Source organism: Fringilla coelebs, assembly GCF_963513975.1.
Source record: "Fringilla coelebs genome assembly, chromosome: 9".
NCBI classification, from domain to species: Eukaryota; Metazoa; Chordata; class Aves; order Passeriformes; family Fringillidae; genus Fringilla; species Fringilla coelebs.
The window spans coordinates 20,852,792-20,870,543 of NC_140067.1; the positions used below are offsets into that span (position 1 = coordinate 20,852,792).

The 17,752-nt window shown below is 40.4% G+C and overlaps 1 protein-coding gene across 1 annotated transcript in view; it reads left to right on the forward strand.

Annotated features, from left to right (window-relative positions):
• Nucleotides 1–304: 304 nt before the first annotated feature.
• Nucleotides 305–17,752, forward strand: part of NTNG1 (netrin G1) — a gene marked incomplete at both ends in the record, with an annotated part of 140,592 nt that continues 123,144 nt past the window's right edge. Inside the window, one exon of the mRNA XM_084211833.1 lies at nucleotides 305–550. Coding sequence (XP_084067959.1) covers nucleotides 305–550 — 246 coding nt within the window. The remainder of the gene's footprint in view (nucleotides 551–17,752) is intronic.

Genomic DNA, 17,752 nt, shown 5'->3' on the forward strand with positions numbered 1-17,752 from the left:
AGTGGAGCTGAAGACCTGCAACTTCACAAATTATTATCTGCTCTTGGACATCTTTTACAAGAAGCCCTGACAGATAAGTTGTAAGACGAAGGACAAGTGCTGCATGGCTGTGAAAGGCTGTCATCAGGGCCTGGGTGGCTTCTACCAAAGTCTAACATCGTGAAACAAACATCCCATCCTAATGCTTCACATTTGAGTTGGAACCTATTTTATAAATATATACATTATATGTACATATAATCTCTAGACTGCACATACGCCAGCACTGAGCATCCTTACAAAGCTGATATTAAAGGATTTAGAAATGTATTTGTCAAGATTCCTGTCACTTCACACCCTCTGGGTTACTGTATCCTCCATGATGCAGCACTACCCTTCTGTGTGGGGACACTACGATGTGTGTAAGACTCAGATTTACACAGAAGAAGGAAAAGTATGGGATTACATGGCCTGCCAGCCAGAAGCCAGAGACATGATCAAATATGTAAAAGTGACTCTGGATCCCCCCGACATAACATGTGGAGATCCTCCTGAGACTTTCTGTGCAATGGTAAGGCAAGCTTTTCATTTTGCATAATTAGTGGGGGTATATTTGTGATAGATGGCTTCAAAATAGAAGCCCTAGAGTGTTCACGAAATTATCCAAGAAAACCTGCATCATATTCCAAATGTGAAAGGTTCTGCTGTACAAAACTTTGAGCAGTACATTAAGCGGAGCAATGAGATGTTCTGCTTATGAAGACTTAACTTGACTTCATCTGAATTCAATGTCTCTCTACAGCAACTTTTAATGTATCAAAAGAAAGCAGCATAAAACTCCTATTGTGCTTACCCATAACTGGGATGGCATTTGCCTGATCATGAAAGGTTTGAATGAACCGATTCCACTAAAATCAGTTTAGAGCATCATAGCATGGCATAATTAAGTATAATTTCCAAACAGTGAGACCAGTTGAACTCAAATTGCTAAAGCTTAAAAACTGGTGTTGGGAGTTGGGCTGTTGAAGTTTTCCCAACTACCCAAGGAGCTGCAGTAGGTGTGTATGTACAGTGCAGCTAAAATCACCTCCAAGCTCTAGCAACTACTCATGGCTTTCTTCCTAGCTGAAAACTGTAGGCATTCAAACAAACTAAGAGAGAGCTCCTCATTTTACATGGTCCTAAAATAGACTGGGTTTGGAAATGTTTGGCTTTTTAAGTAAATGCACAGGTATAAGAATCAGACAGACACTATATATGTATACACACACATATATATATATATGTATGTATGTATATCAATATTTTACAGCTGTGCTGTTCCCAAGGTTTTGATAGATCACACTGTGAGAAGTTGTTTCAGTTAAAGAAGATCTTTAACTTGTAGATGACTTCTTTGTCCTCACACCCACAGAGGCTCTCTTTTCTTTGCAATTGGATATTTCTGTTAAATAGTGAGTGGAAGATATTGAGTTCCTTGAAAAGAAAATAAGAGTTTGGTGTACAAAACATGCACACTTACATCTGTTAATACAGCACTGAAAACATGCTCCACGTTACCTACATTATTTAGACTTGAAAGTTCTGGTAAGTGAGGTTATCACAACTGAGAAAAGTCTACAGGATATTTATTTGCCTGTGTACAAATCATCATTGCTGGATGACAGCATCCCCGCAGGAAGGAAATTTGCTTTTAAATGCCTTGTGGCATCATTTTCCACCACTGCTGTTCTGTAAGGAGTTCAGATCCAACCACACATACATTTGAGGCATTATTTGCACGCATGCAGCTGCTTCCCACGTACATTATGGTAATAGCCACGTGATAAATTGCGAAGCTACATGAATAAATTACATTCACGATGAACCTTTGACTGCAGCACTTGCTCTCTGCCCACTAATCCATCTCTGCTGACATGTCTTTGACACTCTAAATCTCCAAGCAGCTTCAAGCAGCCACTGTATAAGAACAAATGGAAATCATGTGCCCCACATAATATTGTCATACTGTTTTTCTTCCTTAATCTTGAAATACATTTTTTCCCGCTGAATAGTAGTAGCTGTGATTTAGCACTCAATAATACTTAGTAACTCATCATCTAATGCAAAAAGTTGTTCTTTTAATGAAAAAAAAGCCCAAAAGAAACAAACCTGCCCAATAAAACTTGTTTCTTCCTTTTAGTGCAGATAAACATTGCAGCAGTTCCTATCCTAATACTTTAAGTTTCTGAAGGCCAGAAACTTATGCACTCTAATTAGAACAACAATTTTAAACAAAAAACAACCAGGCAAAAAAAAGACATTTTTATTAAATCTATGTGTTAAAAATGGTGCCAGAACTCCCCTTGAAAACATTTGACTGCATCGGGTCATCAGTGCTGTGATGTGGGAGGAAAGTTTGCTTGGGAGTGACCTGAGATTACCGCTGTAGCTCACCTGCAGTTTAAGCCTGTAAAATGCAGAAGGCCACCAGAATCCTCACATGAGAAGCAGAGAAGGGGAGTAACTGGGGAAGAGCGAAAGAGAGCCCACAGAATGAGACTGTGCATTCAGCTACACAAGTGTAGAGTGGCTGACTCTTACATGATAAACTGTGGTATTTGTTTCCAGGATAGATGTAAATTGTACATATACACTATATTTAGATATGCAGTGGTAATGGCTTGGCTTGCTTGAAACATAAGGAAAATGACAGAAATATTTAGTGTTCCTAAGGTACTGCCCATGGCTCGCAGCAGAGCATTCTCATTCCTAAAAATGTTTCATTGTCTATCTGTACTATACCTACCTGTAGGACTTAGGTATTTCCTGCAAAAGGAGGTTTTATATACTTTGTAGGGCTGAACCCTTGGCATTTTTGAGCTCTTGAATTTTTGTGTTCACTTTTAGTTTTAGAAAATGAGTTAAGAAGATAGCACTGACATACTTGGAGAAAGTGGGCAGTGGAAAAAAGTTCTTTCGTGTTAGGCATGTTCTTGTGCTAAAAAAGCCCAAATTTGAAGTGACAAAGATGCAAAGGTTTCTTTTCAGCGCGGTGAAGTGCCAAACTGGCTTACACAAATGCTTGGTTTTCTTCTTGTAAGTACTGGCTATGTGCCTGCCAAACCTGTACCACTGTTTTGTTATTGAAATCAGGTTAACACTGACTTGAAGAAGAACAGGGTCTTTTCAGCTATTCTAATAATAAGCAAGGGTACCAAGCAGCCAAGTCTGCTTCTGCAGGATGACAAGGAGGTTGAAGCAGCCTCCTGTTTTATTTGCATGTCGGTTTCCTGATCAGGTTTACTAATTTTCTCTTCACCAAATGGACTAAGGTACTAGCTGTTGAGTGTCTGATTAGATCCTTGAAACAAACCAGACTGAGAATTTCATTCAGGTCCTGCTGGGAGATTATGGTAGAATCTACGGCAGTCTGTGAGAGTAGCTGATAATAATCCCCAATAACACACAAAGCCGCCGTGCATTGCAATGTGTGCAAGCACACAACACAGAGGAGATGGGTGGTTAAATTGGCCCCCTACTTATTTCTGCATATTCCCCATGGTATTAAATGTTCTTATGAGTCTGTGATGAATTTGTACTTTCCTTGTTTAGTTGACAGACTGAATAACAGGGCTTTGCATATGTAAATTTGTTGCAAAATATAACAGCCCTAGCTGGCAGCTAAAGCCAGCATTTGGCAGCTCACCACTTGCAGGTAGCTTTGTGGTGTCCCCCCAGAACAGCATTTGTAGGTATTATGGGGAGCATGCAACAGAAAATACTATCCCACAGTTGCTTTTAGGCATCTATTCTGAGAATAACATTATCATTTCTGGTGATATTCAGTATTGACAGCTCATGAGATTATTCTGAAACCTCAAACCCCTGGAGTCGTACAATTATGATTATATGAGATTCTCAGGTTTCATTTAAAACATCATCTTTATTTCCTTAGTCCTTCTGGTTGCAGGGAAAAGTTTGAAAATGCAACAAAAGAGCTCAAAAAGCAGAAGCCAAATAAATAATCTTCCAAATTATTATTTGTTTAAAATCTTACCAGATTTAAATTCATTCAGGATTTCTACAGCTTGGAAAGGATATTTGCTTAAGAGGAGAGATGCATAAAAGAAACTTATAAACAAATAAGTGGCTAAGAGTAGTTGAACATTTAAAATTCCTAGATGTGGAGTTGCATGTATCTGTAAGGAGGGTGTGACAGCATCCTTCCAGAATAAGTAGGGCTCCTCCTGCTTACAGGATAACCAACACTGTGGGGAAGGGTTCACTGGTCACCTCTGGCTTCCCTGTCCATTTTAAAGCAGTCTCTAGTTTCCAAGTGAGCTACATATGCTGGCAGAAGGTGCATGACTGCTTTCTGTGGTATTCCTTCAAGGAAATTTGGACATCTTTTGTCAGTCACAGACTTGGACTGAACAGCCACAGTGTTTGAGCCAGCGTGACCCCTTCCTGCAGATCTGTAATTTATGAACTTTGAGCATTTGGCATTGCTGACAGTGTGTCTGGCACCGCATGCTTGTGCATAGTTGGCCTGGGAGGAGAGAGAGGAGAGGAGAGGAAAAGAGAAAGAAGCTATTCACATTTTCAGGTTTGAGCTGCAGGTTTCACTGTGCAGTGACACTAAGCAAATTTTGAAGTACCTGGTGGTGCTGGTTCTTGTGGCCTGCAGCATTTCAGTGCGAGACAAATCTTTTTGAAATCCCTGGGAGTAACTAACAGTCGGTGAAATCTACTTCCCTCTTTGTAAGAGCAATTCCCCAATACTCTGTCCAGTCATAAAGAGAAACAAATCTGACTTCCTATGATCATCACCATCTTTTGCTCTACCAGAACAGTGTGTAGGTGGCTTCTGGCTTTCCTTCTAAAACACATGCCAGCTATATGCCTGGTACAAGCTCAGGAACCTGATGATGCTGCTCGCAGCTCAGAGATCCTGTCACCCCACAGGGCCCACCTGCCCTGCACAGGGACTGGCCCCTCTGCTGAAATCCAGCCTTTAGCATGGGGTTTGCATTCAAACCGAAGCCGTGATTACTGTGCAAATTCATCATGAATTTGACCAGGAGACTCCTAGTGGCTATTGCTGTAATTTGCAAACTAGAGACGGGTTTGTGTTACCGACCTGTGTTTGCAGCTCAAATGGCAACATTAAAATATAATTCTCTGTTTGTGTTTAGACCTAGATATCATAATACATCCCAACAGCTAAAAAATGATGAAATTATCATCAATTACAGTTGCCTGCGGCTAATTTCCTTTGTAGGTTAAATAGAAGCTTGAAAAGGAGCCTGCAGATGGGAGTCCCATGCATTTGTACAATTTATAGAGCAGAAATGCTGATGACAGTAGAAATTTGAGCCCTTGAGTGCTACTTTGTATTTCATAGCCAATCAAAACTAAATTAAGAAACAAAGATTATTAAAAAGTATTCTGCACATGTAATTCTGGCATAATATTATGAGGTGGACATTAAATTTTTTCCCCTCTGAGACTTTCAGCATCATTAATATAGCATTCCTTTAATTACAAGTAGGCTCATATTCCTCAAAAAGGGGGAAATACTATGTAGCATAGATAGTGATACCAGTATTATATTTACTGAAATAATTAAATGAACAAATACTTTTCTGAGTAATGGGTAAATCACAATGTGAAACAAAAATTATTTTTGAAAGCATTTTGGCATTTATACATACTTTCACAAATGAGACATTTTAAAACAGTGTTATGCAATACCATTAAAAGATGCTGTTAAGAAAAAGGCTTTTTTCTTTTATGGGCTAAATTTGAATAAAAATAAAGGATTGTAAGTCCTATATGTATAGTCTTACTAGATAGCATGGGGTAGAATGGGAACAGGAAGTTAAAGATGAAGCTATTTCTACTGCCTTGTTTAAAGTAGATTTTCATAGTTGTATATTTTCAAAGTATGTACAGCTCAAAGTTACTGCAGACTTCATTTACATCATCTGCATTCATCTAATTTGAACTCTTTGGGCACGTACAATTATTACAGCTGTTGCTTTGTCACTGTAGAGCACCTTACCCTTCAGAGAGAGGGGTTTTTATTTTGGTGCCTCCTCTTAAGTCACTAAACATTTCATTTTATTGCCTTTAATTTCTAACACTCCAAGACCTGAGAGCTTCAGCCCCTGCCCGTGGGCCTGTCCCCAGCAGGGCAGGACAGCTCAGCCCCACTGCTGTGGCTGTTCCCATCCAGCCCCACTAAGCCCCTCAGCAGCCAGTGGGGCAGGAGGGACACCAGGGGCACAGACTGGCCCTGTCTGTCCCCCAGGGACACCAGGGGTACAGACTGTCCCTGTGCTGTCCCCCCAGCTCCCTCCCACTGGGCAGTACCACACGCCAGCCTACCTGTGCCTCTGGCAGCACCTGCTGTTCACTCTGCAAAGGCTCCTTGGTCCTCATGGGAAAGAATTCCTTGGTTTCCTACAAGATTTAAAAAGATGGATATACTTAATGACAGCAGGAATAAAAAAAAAATAGTTGGGTAAAATCTCTGTTTTCATCCAACTAGAAGCAATCGAAAAATTAATAACTGCTCATAAATCAAAACTGAGGACTGGTAGTAAAACAGATTTGCATTTTATTCATTATCACACATCAAGATGCTCCAGTAAATCTTTAACAACACTCTGTCCAGTTGCCTTTTTTTTTTTTCCCTCCTCAGTTACACTTTTGGTACTGGAATGCTTTCAAGCCTGAAACAAAACAAAAGCACACCCACAAAGTACTTCAGTTGTTAAAAATATTTGAGGGTAAAACAGGGTTCCTAAACAAAATAAACGGTTTCTACATATTTTCAATTGCAGCTTTAAAGCACATGTCACTAGTATGTGTAGAAGAGCATCCTTTTAAGGAGATTTATATTTTGTAAATACACTTTGTAAGAGCAGCTGTTAAGCGTTTTCTAGCATTGCCTTTATTCCATTTACTACTTGCTGAAATTAGCTGGGAAGATTGGACATTTTTAGACAGTTATTTTAATAAAAATTGATCTTAAAAAGCAGGGAACTGTGCTGGAGGCGATTGTGGCTCTCTGGATGAGGCTCTTTAAAATACCTGAGCTGGTGCCTTCCCCCACTGCTTCCTCCTCCCTGGGCCCCCCAAAGCACCGAGGTGGGTATGTGGACAGAGATACCCAAGTACTCTGTGGGAACTTGGAGTTTTGGCTTTGTTGCAGTGTGGAACCAGCAACACCAATTTTTATAAAGAAATAAATATCTTCCACTATAAAATAAATTCCTAGACATCCATGGTGAATGTGAATGGTTTGCTGTCAATGCAGTTGGACCAGAAACATCCCCTCAGCAGCACCTTTAGTGAAGTAAAATAATACTGCTTTATACATAAAATATTTGCAAGACCTATCATAATTTGAACTGCTGCTGGTGAGGCAGAGGTGATCTCGAGCTGTGGCTCACTGCAGGGACACTCCTGACCAGATTTGCTGGGGAGCAGGGTGACAGTGCAGTACAGCAGCACATCCCAGCTGGTGCTCCTCAGCCAGGGCAGGACACGCATCTCTCCTGCGCTGATGGGAGGGAGAGCTGGGTGACCCCATTTCTTCTCTGCTAGAAAGCCTGAACTTAGAATTTTTCCAGGATGGTAAATCCTCCTTTCAGCAGAGCGACCTTTGCCTCCTAACCTGCCGGTGTCAGGCAGGCAGCCGGGAGGAGCGGAGCTGCAGCATCGCCCCCTCAGCTTGCTTTTGCACATTTTGGTCAGGGGCACGATGCCCTCGGTCCCGAGGGAGTGTGCAGCATCGGGCTTTCCAGGCTGAGGACACCGAACAAGGAGCATGATATTATATTTCTTCCCACTGTGGTAGATAAGTCTCAGAATGTGAATTTTGGATTTACTTGGCAGAACTGAGCAGAGATAGTTTTATGCTGCTCAGGTTTGTCCAAATTATCTGGATAAATATATTTTTCCATCTTCATTTAGTAGCTGAACATCTCTGAACCCCAGTGTTTCATGTCTTTTTCTTGCAGAGCTTGTGCTTTGTAGAAGCTAAGAATCACTGGAAATGCAAGTTCCTGAGGCACTTCCATATATTAAAATTTCCACTTGTAAGCATCTTGTTGAAACAAAGCCAAGTGAACTCAGCTGAGAATTCTACAAACCTAGTGTACACCAGGACAACCATTCTGGTTAGTGGGCTTCCCAGAGTCCTTTGAGAAGGAAGAAATCAGTAAATTGACTCTCAAGTAATGATTTTAACATTTAGACATTTATGTTACTTACAAATCCAGTCCTAATGCAACCCAAATCACCTTCATTCATTCAAGAAACAATAAATGTACAGACTGAGATGATAATCTGCATTTCCGTCCCTTCTGCTTTATACCAGGAAGCAGAGGGGGAGAAATACAGACAGGCATTAGCAATTCCTTTTGACAAAGTATGGAAATTACCCATCTCATTATGTGAGGATGAAAACCTGTCATTTATTTTTACCCACCGAGTTCAGAAAGGGCTGAATCTGTGGGAGCTGGTCAATTTTAGCACGAGTACCACTGCCACTTTTCTTTTTTTAATACTGATACTGCTTTGCCAAAACTGCCATTTCCAATACAAAAAATAACATACCTATTTAAGAGTAGCTAAAACCGGATGAGAGATCTGTAATCCAAATATTTCTTGACTTGTTTCAAGGCTTATGAGTACTTTTGAATATGAAAATAAAAAATAATCCCAGATACTATTAAGGCCATTGAGTGATGAGATGCAGATCCCTGTGTACACTAGAACATTAATTTCCCTAGTTAAAAAGTAGGGATAGCTCTGTACCCGATTTACTTGTAGAAACAATGAATGTTGTAGATATTTTAGATATGGAAATTTGTGTTTTCACAGGTCACTTGTGGTGACATCATCTTGATCTACAAGTACAAATATAGCTAAGGACACAAAAATCCTTGGCATTGAGCTGACTTGGCAACGTGCATAAGTGATTTCATGTAGCTTTGATGTTTGATGTGTTGTATTTTCTGGAAAATGGTTTTATTTCGTATCTTGTAGTTCTTTAGGCAGACTGTTTATATGGAATTTAGGAATAAAAAAAGGGGAGGAAAGAAAAGGGTGCAAATGAATTTTAATTATATTTACTACAAGCAAGAACTTGTACTATATCAGGGATATTTTATGTCAGGCTTCAGCCCAGAGAGAATTTTTATAGCTAAGTATTTGTAAAACGTCTAAAAGAAGACACCATTACGATGAAAGGAGCATTTTCTTACATGTACGTGCCGTGTCTTTTCAACATCTTGGTGCATTTTAAATTTTTTTCTGTAAAACTGTCACGAGCCACATTTTAACTCATCAATTTGATTTTTGCCAGCTACACCTGCTCATAGACACTTCTCTCCAGTGAAAACTAGAAACAGCTACTTGTGGGTGACATTTACAAGTGACTGGGGGTGGGGAGATGGTAAAAAATAAATAAAAAGGAATAGCAAACAACTCCACAAAAGCCCTCATCCTCTAAAATCTGCAACATGCATTAGCTGTAGGGGAAAAAAAGGTACAGAATGCAATTTTCTAACTGCTAAAACAACTTTTTCTATAGGTGCTATTTTCCTCCTCTATTTTTAACACAGGCTTGCAGACTGACATGCCTCTTGGCTTCCTTGACCATATGGATCTGCCAAGTAGTATGAATACTGTAGGGATAGCCTGCAGAAATAGCCTAGCAAGGTGTCTCACTTCACAAGGGTTGATTCAGACTTCCAGACACATCAAGTAACAGGTTTAAAGGGTTCAAGCATTGTAGCTTCCCTCCCTAAATTAGTGGGGTAAATTTTTGCCAGCATGTTTGCCGCTGAAAACCCTATTTTCCTGAAAAAGAAGTGGGATAAGCCTTTGAAAACAAAATGTTAAGAACATAGAAGCTTTTTGTCATCTGAAGCAGTGGCTTTGATTTTTTAAAAAAGATACACTTCAATAACTAAAAAGAAATTAGAAGTGACTCATCATGTATATTTCATGCCTAAGAGCTACTGTTTGACTTTACATCAACAGGGCTTAAAATATGATCTTCTATTGAAATTAATGTGTCCTGTGTTAGGCAACAGGACTCCTACTGACAGCAATGGATGTCTTCCTTAGTAGCGAGCATTATCCTCTGCTCTGTGCCAATTTGGAACTCTGAACTAGAAACCATAAAACCATCTTAAGTAAAGTTAACGCTAGGCCTTTATAGTCTAAAATTTTTCTTGTCAGAAGCAATTTCACTGAAGTTCACTTATTTCCAGCATTTTCAGTTTTAAAAAGTTCTTTAGTCAATTTACTGGTGCTGGGTTTTGGATTAGTTCAGTCGTTGTGATCTTCAGTGCAAGGCTCTTTGTCCCTAGTGACAAAACAAGTTTTGGAGAATGGGACATTATTCATCTTTTCTTGGTTTTGGGGCATACAAGAATACACTGAAAGCATCTAGCTGGAAGGTGCCAGCTAGGGTACCTATATAGAATACATCACAGGGTTTGCATATTAAAATATTCTATTTTAGCTTTATGCATCTCTTGTATTATTTGTAAATAATTGAAAAGGACAGAAGACTATCATTGACGAATCTTTCCGTAGTTCTCCATAACTGCACTATCATTGCTTGTAGCACCTCAAACATTAGCCAGGCATCATCAATCATGAACTTCAAGTTTTATAAGTTTAAAAACAGGTCTTGGAAAACACTACAACAGTTTTCCTTCCTTTGTTAATCAGACAAGATGGGGGTTTCAGCAGAAATTTTGTCAAATTTTAAGCCTTGACAAAAAGTATGCCATTTTATCAGTGTTAAACAGTGGACTGCTATCTGAAATGCCAGATGGGGTTGGTTTGAGTTTTTTTGAAGCCATACAGACAATTGTTTTCCCTCTTCTACAATCTGCAAGTCCTCAGCTGGTGTAAAGTGTCCGTACATTTAATGGGATGGTGTGGCAGGCAGCTCTCACACATCTGCCGCTTGTGCGGTCCACGCAGCCCTCCAGGGTGCCAGCCCCTCCCTCCCTGTCTTGAAAATGGTGGAGAAAACAAAGACTGAAGAGAGACATGGGGAGTTGTTCCAAAGAACAGAAGAGCCTGCCTGCCTGCCTTCCTTCTGTCACCTTTAATGTTCTGCACCTTGAGAAGCCACCAGGGCTAATGGGCTTGTTCTTACGTAGAATTCTGATATCGTATGTGGATAATATTCTTTTTGGAAACAGTACAGACCACACAGACCTAATCTGTGGAGTTTAGATGGGTAAGGTAAAGTGTTTTCTAGATGTTTTCTAAGTTTAAAGAGTTCAGCAGTAGGATGGGAAAAGATTGTGCAGGAATGCTGATTGGTTTATGAGGACCTCCTCACCATGCTGCTTTTCCCAGGCACTCACTCTCTAGGACAGTAAATACATTGCAGGAGCTCAGAAAAAGCAGGCATAGCCCTTTTACAAGGCAGTGTTTGACTCTCCCAATCAATAACAATCGAAGAATTTGAAGTAAATCTTGTTCAGGTGATTGTATCATGTCAAGGGCATCGTGCTACTAATGATGGGTTTGGAATAATAAAATTGTGCACAAGATCAGAAACAAAAATCAGAAAGCAGGAGGGCACCACTGAGTTTTACCTTAGTAACAGGGGCTTTTTTCAGTTCCCATCCTCAAGGTCATCACACCTCTGCTAATGCAACCATCAACATCCTCCTCCTGTCAGGCCAGTTCTCATAACTTCAAAAGAAGATTTACAGGAGCTGACCAAGAAGAAAAATGTTCTTCACAAATTATTGCTGGGATGAATGGCATCTGTGCCTGTGATGACCTGTTTAACACTTTCTTGATGACAGCACTGTACATGAGCTTCTCTCAACTCCTGTCATGTAAGCCACAGTTGATTTTTTTTGTCTTTCAGCCAGCCAGCCACCAAGGCCACAGAAAGCAGATGTAAGGGCAGTGCTGAGCAAACCTTTGTTGTCACTGCCTTTACTCTTACTAATTGTTTTATTGGTAATTATGAGCTGTATAAAGCATCACAGGAAAAGCAGAAAAAGTTTACTTTTACAGTAATGAAATAAATAATCAATTGGAAACACTTTGTAATTCAAAATTACCCCTCCTAACCAAGGATCAGGTGCACAGCATTTTGCTGCAGGACGTGTGAACATTGGCAGTGCAGCTCTAGCAAAGAGCAGCTGCTGAAGAGAACAATAAACCTCCTCATCAGAGCAAGTAGGGAACCTACAAGGGAATGCTGGTCTTGGTGGCACACCCTGTCCTGTACCCAACACACACCAGAGAGTTCCAGGGGGTGCTGCAGCCCCCCCCCCCAAGCAAGCCGTGCACATGTAGGGAAGCACACTGCAGTGTTTCCTGTCGGAAGAGGGTAACAGATCCCTCCCATTTATGTGGGGAACTTGAAGGGTTCTTGGATAGCTTGTTTCCAGTAGAAATCAGCTTTCTGCCACATAAGAAAGGCATGGGAGATTCTAACAGTACTGTCACTGAGACTGTGTTAGAAGACATTATCTGGCCCGTGAACACCCGAGGCAGAGGAATTTGCAATTGAGCCTGCAATACCAATGTACCTGACAACACAAAAACTTATTTCAAGCCTGTACATTGGAGGTCTTCACATGCCAGGTGATGGGGTTCAGTTATTATTGGCTTTAATTACTTACAGTTTTCTGACCTAGGTTTCTTAATGCTTGATACAGAAAAAGCAGTACAGATAGTTAGCACAACAAAATACAGGCAGACTTTAGAGCTAATTTACAGAACTTTAGGCTAATGAGAAATGAGAGTCCATTCCTAGAACATCTTTGTCTCAGTGTCTTATTCTGCAGACAGTGAAACCCACAGGCATGGAGAAACCATAGAAAACAGCTATTTTCGGATTTGGTTTGGGGTTTTGGTGGAATGTTTTTAGCTTTTCCAAGTTTGATGAGTCAGGTTTCAGCTATATTTTTTATATAATTTTCTTTGCTAATTATGTGTGCAAGGGTCACAGAACTAAGGTTGTAAAAAAAAATCTAATTTTAACCTACAGTTGATTTATGAAATGATACTGAGTTCCTTGAGTTTGGGAAAATAACATATACCACTAATAATCTCTGGGAACTGATTTAACACCGTATTCTATTGCAGTGCTAGGAAGAAGCCAAGGACTTGTAACAATCTGTCATTTGCAGTGACATTTTTATTACTCTTTCAGAAAGGCTGTGCTTTAATTGTCTCCTTGCTTCAAATCAACTTCTTAGTTTGCTTTAACAGTATTTTTTTTGCTGTAGCTACCGTTGCCCTTGCTATAAGAAACCTAAACCCTCTGTATATTTCTGGCATGGTAACTGCCAACAGGAACAGGAGCAGAGAACCTACCCATGTCCTTCTAATTTAAGAGAGTGAAAATGCTACTGACTGCAAGTCGCATTTTCATGGAGTTCACACCAAATTCCTTATAGACCTGCATCCCAGGCAATTCCCCCTTGATTCACTAGGATTGACCTGAGAGAAAATCCATCAAAATAATACACCATTTTTTCCCAGTATTGTGGAGTTTGCAACAAGCTGCCCAGTGGAGAAACAGCTTTGCTTTCAACTATTATAAAGAAACTGCAAGCTCTTAATTTAGTAGCAATGTCGCTAGTGCTTTAGCATCTTCTGCAGTGTGCCTCCAACTGATGAACTGAAGCACAACTATAAATAACGATGATGTCTTTGTCAGCTTGTGAGAAAAAAGGGTTGGATTTTGGTTTTGTTTTTTGGTTTGGTTTATTTTTCACATTTCCTGGAAGTGCATGTAGTAAGATATCTCTAATCTCTTCTGCTTAATACATAGATTTATCTCTTTGGGTTACTGAATCAAACCACCACCTGCTGGTTCATGGCTCAGTGACCCATGGGAACACGGCCCTAACATTGTATCATATACAATGGGCACCCCAAAGTTTAGTGATTACATCAAGTTCTCAGCTTTACAGTTCAGAACTTTGCCTCTCACTTGGAAAGGGAAGTGCACCTCAATTTCCCTCCACCCCAAACTGGACTTCACAGAACCTGGCCAAACGGCATTCTCAGACCTCTAGTTTCTGTGCATTCCCTATCCTTCACCACTCTGTACTTGATAACTAAGAAGCTGTCCAGGGATCAAATGGCTTTGCTCATTTGGATGCACCAGCTCTGTATTTTAAGAGAGAGCACCAGTCAGAAAAGCATAAAGCTTCACAAATCCCCAGATTGAGGACTCAATGCAATGATGAAGAGGATGGACTTGATGCCAGCTGAGGCAACATAGCTGGTCTGCATGCTGAGAGGTTTTAATGAAGCAGATGAAATCCATCCTGGATTCTGAATCACATACACGTTCAGGCAAAATATGGTTGGGGGGGGGGAAGAGTCAATATTCAGGGCTTCCATGCCTTTGGATTTGTTTGCTTGAGTATATTTTTGGATGGTAATGTTAGATGCTAAGGGAAGGTTACAGCAAGGCTTGTGACTAATGGATAAGATGCAGTATGCTCTGTGATGCTATGAGAAAAATGCTGATGCAGTTAACTGATACCAAAGAGATAAAATAACACCAGCTTAAAAAAAAAAAAGCCAAACTGAAAGATTTTGTTAAGTTTTTGAGATCCCACCTTGGTATCATTTTAGAGGATGTTTCTAATTAGTAGCCACAGAAATAATTGCTGATTAAATTGTCATACAAGTCGATTAACGAGGTGAAGGAAAAATAGCAACATTTTCATTTTAATGAGATGTCTGCTCTCTCCTCCTCTCTACTATGCATCTTAATGTACCTTGCTGTCTGTGCTGACTTGGGGCTCCAAGGCTTTGTCATTTCTTGGCAATTCTGTTCTCTAATTTCTTCTGACACATGGTGCTTAAATCCACACGAAATGTGAGGTGAGGCAGAGAGGATTCCTGCAGACTGCCATGCCGTAAGAGGAACACTCATTTGCATTATTCATTAGATAAACGCACTGATTTGCATCTCATTCTGCTCTCTTCCATTTCCAGGCAGGGGATGGAGACAATTCGTGGAATTGCTGAATTTTTGAATGATATTCATAGTGTTCATTTGGGATTAAGTCCCCATTGTCTGCTGCCCTGTATTTTGTCCCACACCTTAAATACCTACTGAAACTAGATCCTTTTGTTCTTTTAATAGTGAACTGTGCCTATTTACTGCATAGTAAAAGGGTGTTAATTTGTTTATCATTGCAATTTCGAAAGCATTTATCAAAGCCATAATTCAATGCTTGATCATTATTTGTGATTATTGCAATCTTTCTCCCTGTTTTTCTGAGGTTATAGTTCAAAAGCAAAAGCTTGTAAATCAACTGCAGTGATCTGACAGCATCTATAATTTTTTTGCCATTCAGTATTCTTGAGCAGTAAGCTTTTAAGAACTACATGCCCTCTGTTAACTAGCATGTTAATGCAGTAAAGTTGAGAAGTAGTCTAGCCCTTGATAACCATCCACATTGTCTCTCTCTCTTCTAAGCTTTATGGACCCATTTACATTATGCTTAGCATTAATATTTGATTCAGAAATCTATACTGTAAAAAGGAGAGGATATCACTGTTCTGTCCTCAGGGTGTTGGGGGAGGAAGGTTAATTTTGCAGGATGGGGGTTAGTACTATTAAACTCTTTCATCCTGTTATCAAACACAGGAAACTGTCTGGGGAAATTTGGAATTTTAAAGGACTTAAACAAGTATCATTATTGCATCAACACTTTCTGAGAAAACAAACATCATAAACACCTTCAACTGCTACTGCAACCCAGAGCCATTCCCTGAACCATCATTTACCTCCAAGGACAGCAAATTGCAAAAACAAATAGTGGTTTATTGGCTCAGTGGGTTAGATCATGGTGCAGACAGCACAAAGGTTGTGGGTTCAATCCCTGTATTTGCCATTCACCTAAGCGCTGGACTCAATGATCCTAGGGGGTCCCTTCCAACTCAGAATATTCTGTGATTCGGTGACTTTCAAAGCCCTCCTTTACACCTCCTGCTACACTGGGCTGCATATTGCCCAAAACTAAGGAAAGACATTGCCACCATGTTAAATAGTTTAGACCACAATTGAAACACAGATGTCAAAAGCATTAGCCTAACACATACCTGAGCCTTTGAAGGCTTAGGCGTGTGTTAGGTTAATGACTGTGCATTGTTTTTGTTGAAATTGTCGCATGGCTCTGTGGCTGATGCTGTAGCTCTCTGATTTGCCATGCTAGACAAATTCAGTTCCTGAATCAGAAGGTGGGAAACGCAATGGCCCTGAGGAACAGTTAGTCGGGACACTTCATCTGTAAGCAGGGTAATGGCAGAAAATACAATTGAAATGGCATATGAAAATGAAACCAGTTTATATTAGGACTCTGCTTAATGCACAACTTAATTATAACTGAGTTTGCCACAAGTTAGTGACAGCTGAATCTAAACAAATCACCTAGCTAATCTGCTGATTGCACTAACCACAGTTGTTGTCAGGGGTGGAAGATGCCATATGGCTCCTTTTCTCTACCCAGGTCGAAATATCATTAGGAAGAAGCTTAACTACATCGACACAAATGAGGAATTAGCCAGTCTGGCTTTCCTCCAGCCTGCAGGGTGTGTGCATGTCCCAGGGTCTGGCCATTCCCAGACACAGTGAGGGGCCACCCAGATTTTTCTAGAATGTACAGAGTGGAGGAGTATCCTGGTACTTGAGGACAAACAAAGGCAGCTGGTGCTCAGTTGCATGGCACAGCTTAGCTCTCCAAGACATGCCAGATTTTGTTTGGGCACTTGGGGAAAGGAAAATAGAATGCAAGTGACACCGAGTGCAAAGCGGGGCAGGGGAAGGAAAGGGCTGAGTGACGCACAAGCCTGTCCTGCACCAGGCGAGGTCGGGTTCAGCCACAGGGAGGGCTTTCCGTGCAAGTGAGGACATGAGCCAAAATCCCAGGCAGTGTACTTGGTACAAGTCTCTGAAAGTTTGTACAGCCTTTTGATTTTGGAAACAGATAAAACTGTGGTATAAATCTTGCAGTGCCATGACCAAGGTGCTACCCCTCGCATTCCCTTTTGATTTCAGAATCTTGTCCGTTTACAAGTACCAAATGCTAAAACCAGTCCCTAAGAATAATGCAGAAGCTACTGCTCCTGCAAGAGCCACAGAGCCTGCTTGCACCATCACTTTGAAATGAACTTTTAGCATGTCTGTTCTAAACTGTGTGATGCTTTTCTAGGTTGCACCAGAAGTACAGTTTATGCTATATTAAATTGTTATTAACTACGAAATGTCATCCAAAGTATAATGTTCTGCCAGTTTGAATTATATATTTTTGTTACGCTTCTCGCTTTGAAAAATACACATTTGAAATTTTTAAGCGTTCCAAGTAGGCCAGATGCTGCCCTTCAGAAATAAAAATTGCCTTAACTGATTCTATGATGATTTGGGTTGTACAAGAGCCGTAAAATTTCTGGCAGACTTAAAATATCTTTCCTTGAACACTGGTCCCACTGTGCTGATCTTGCTGTCAGCAAGGGTTTGCAGATCCTCAGTTATGAAACACCTTGTCACCACTCACCCAGCAGCCTGCTCCTGCTTTGCTGTGAAGTTTGCTAAAGCACTTTGTCCAGATTTTGAACTATAGAACATATTTTCTAATGATTTTTTAGGAAAATGGCTGTGGACAGTCCTGTGATAAAACTCAGGGTAGCTATTCTGAAGGGTATTGCAGAAAAGGTGGATAATTCATTATGCAGAAGCTTTTAGATTATCCTAAAC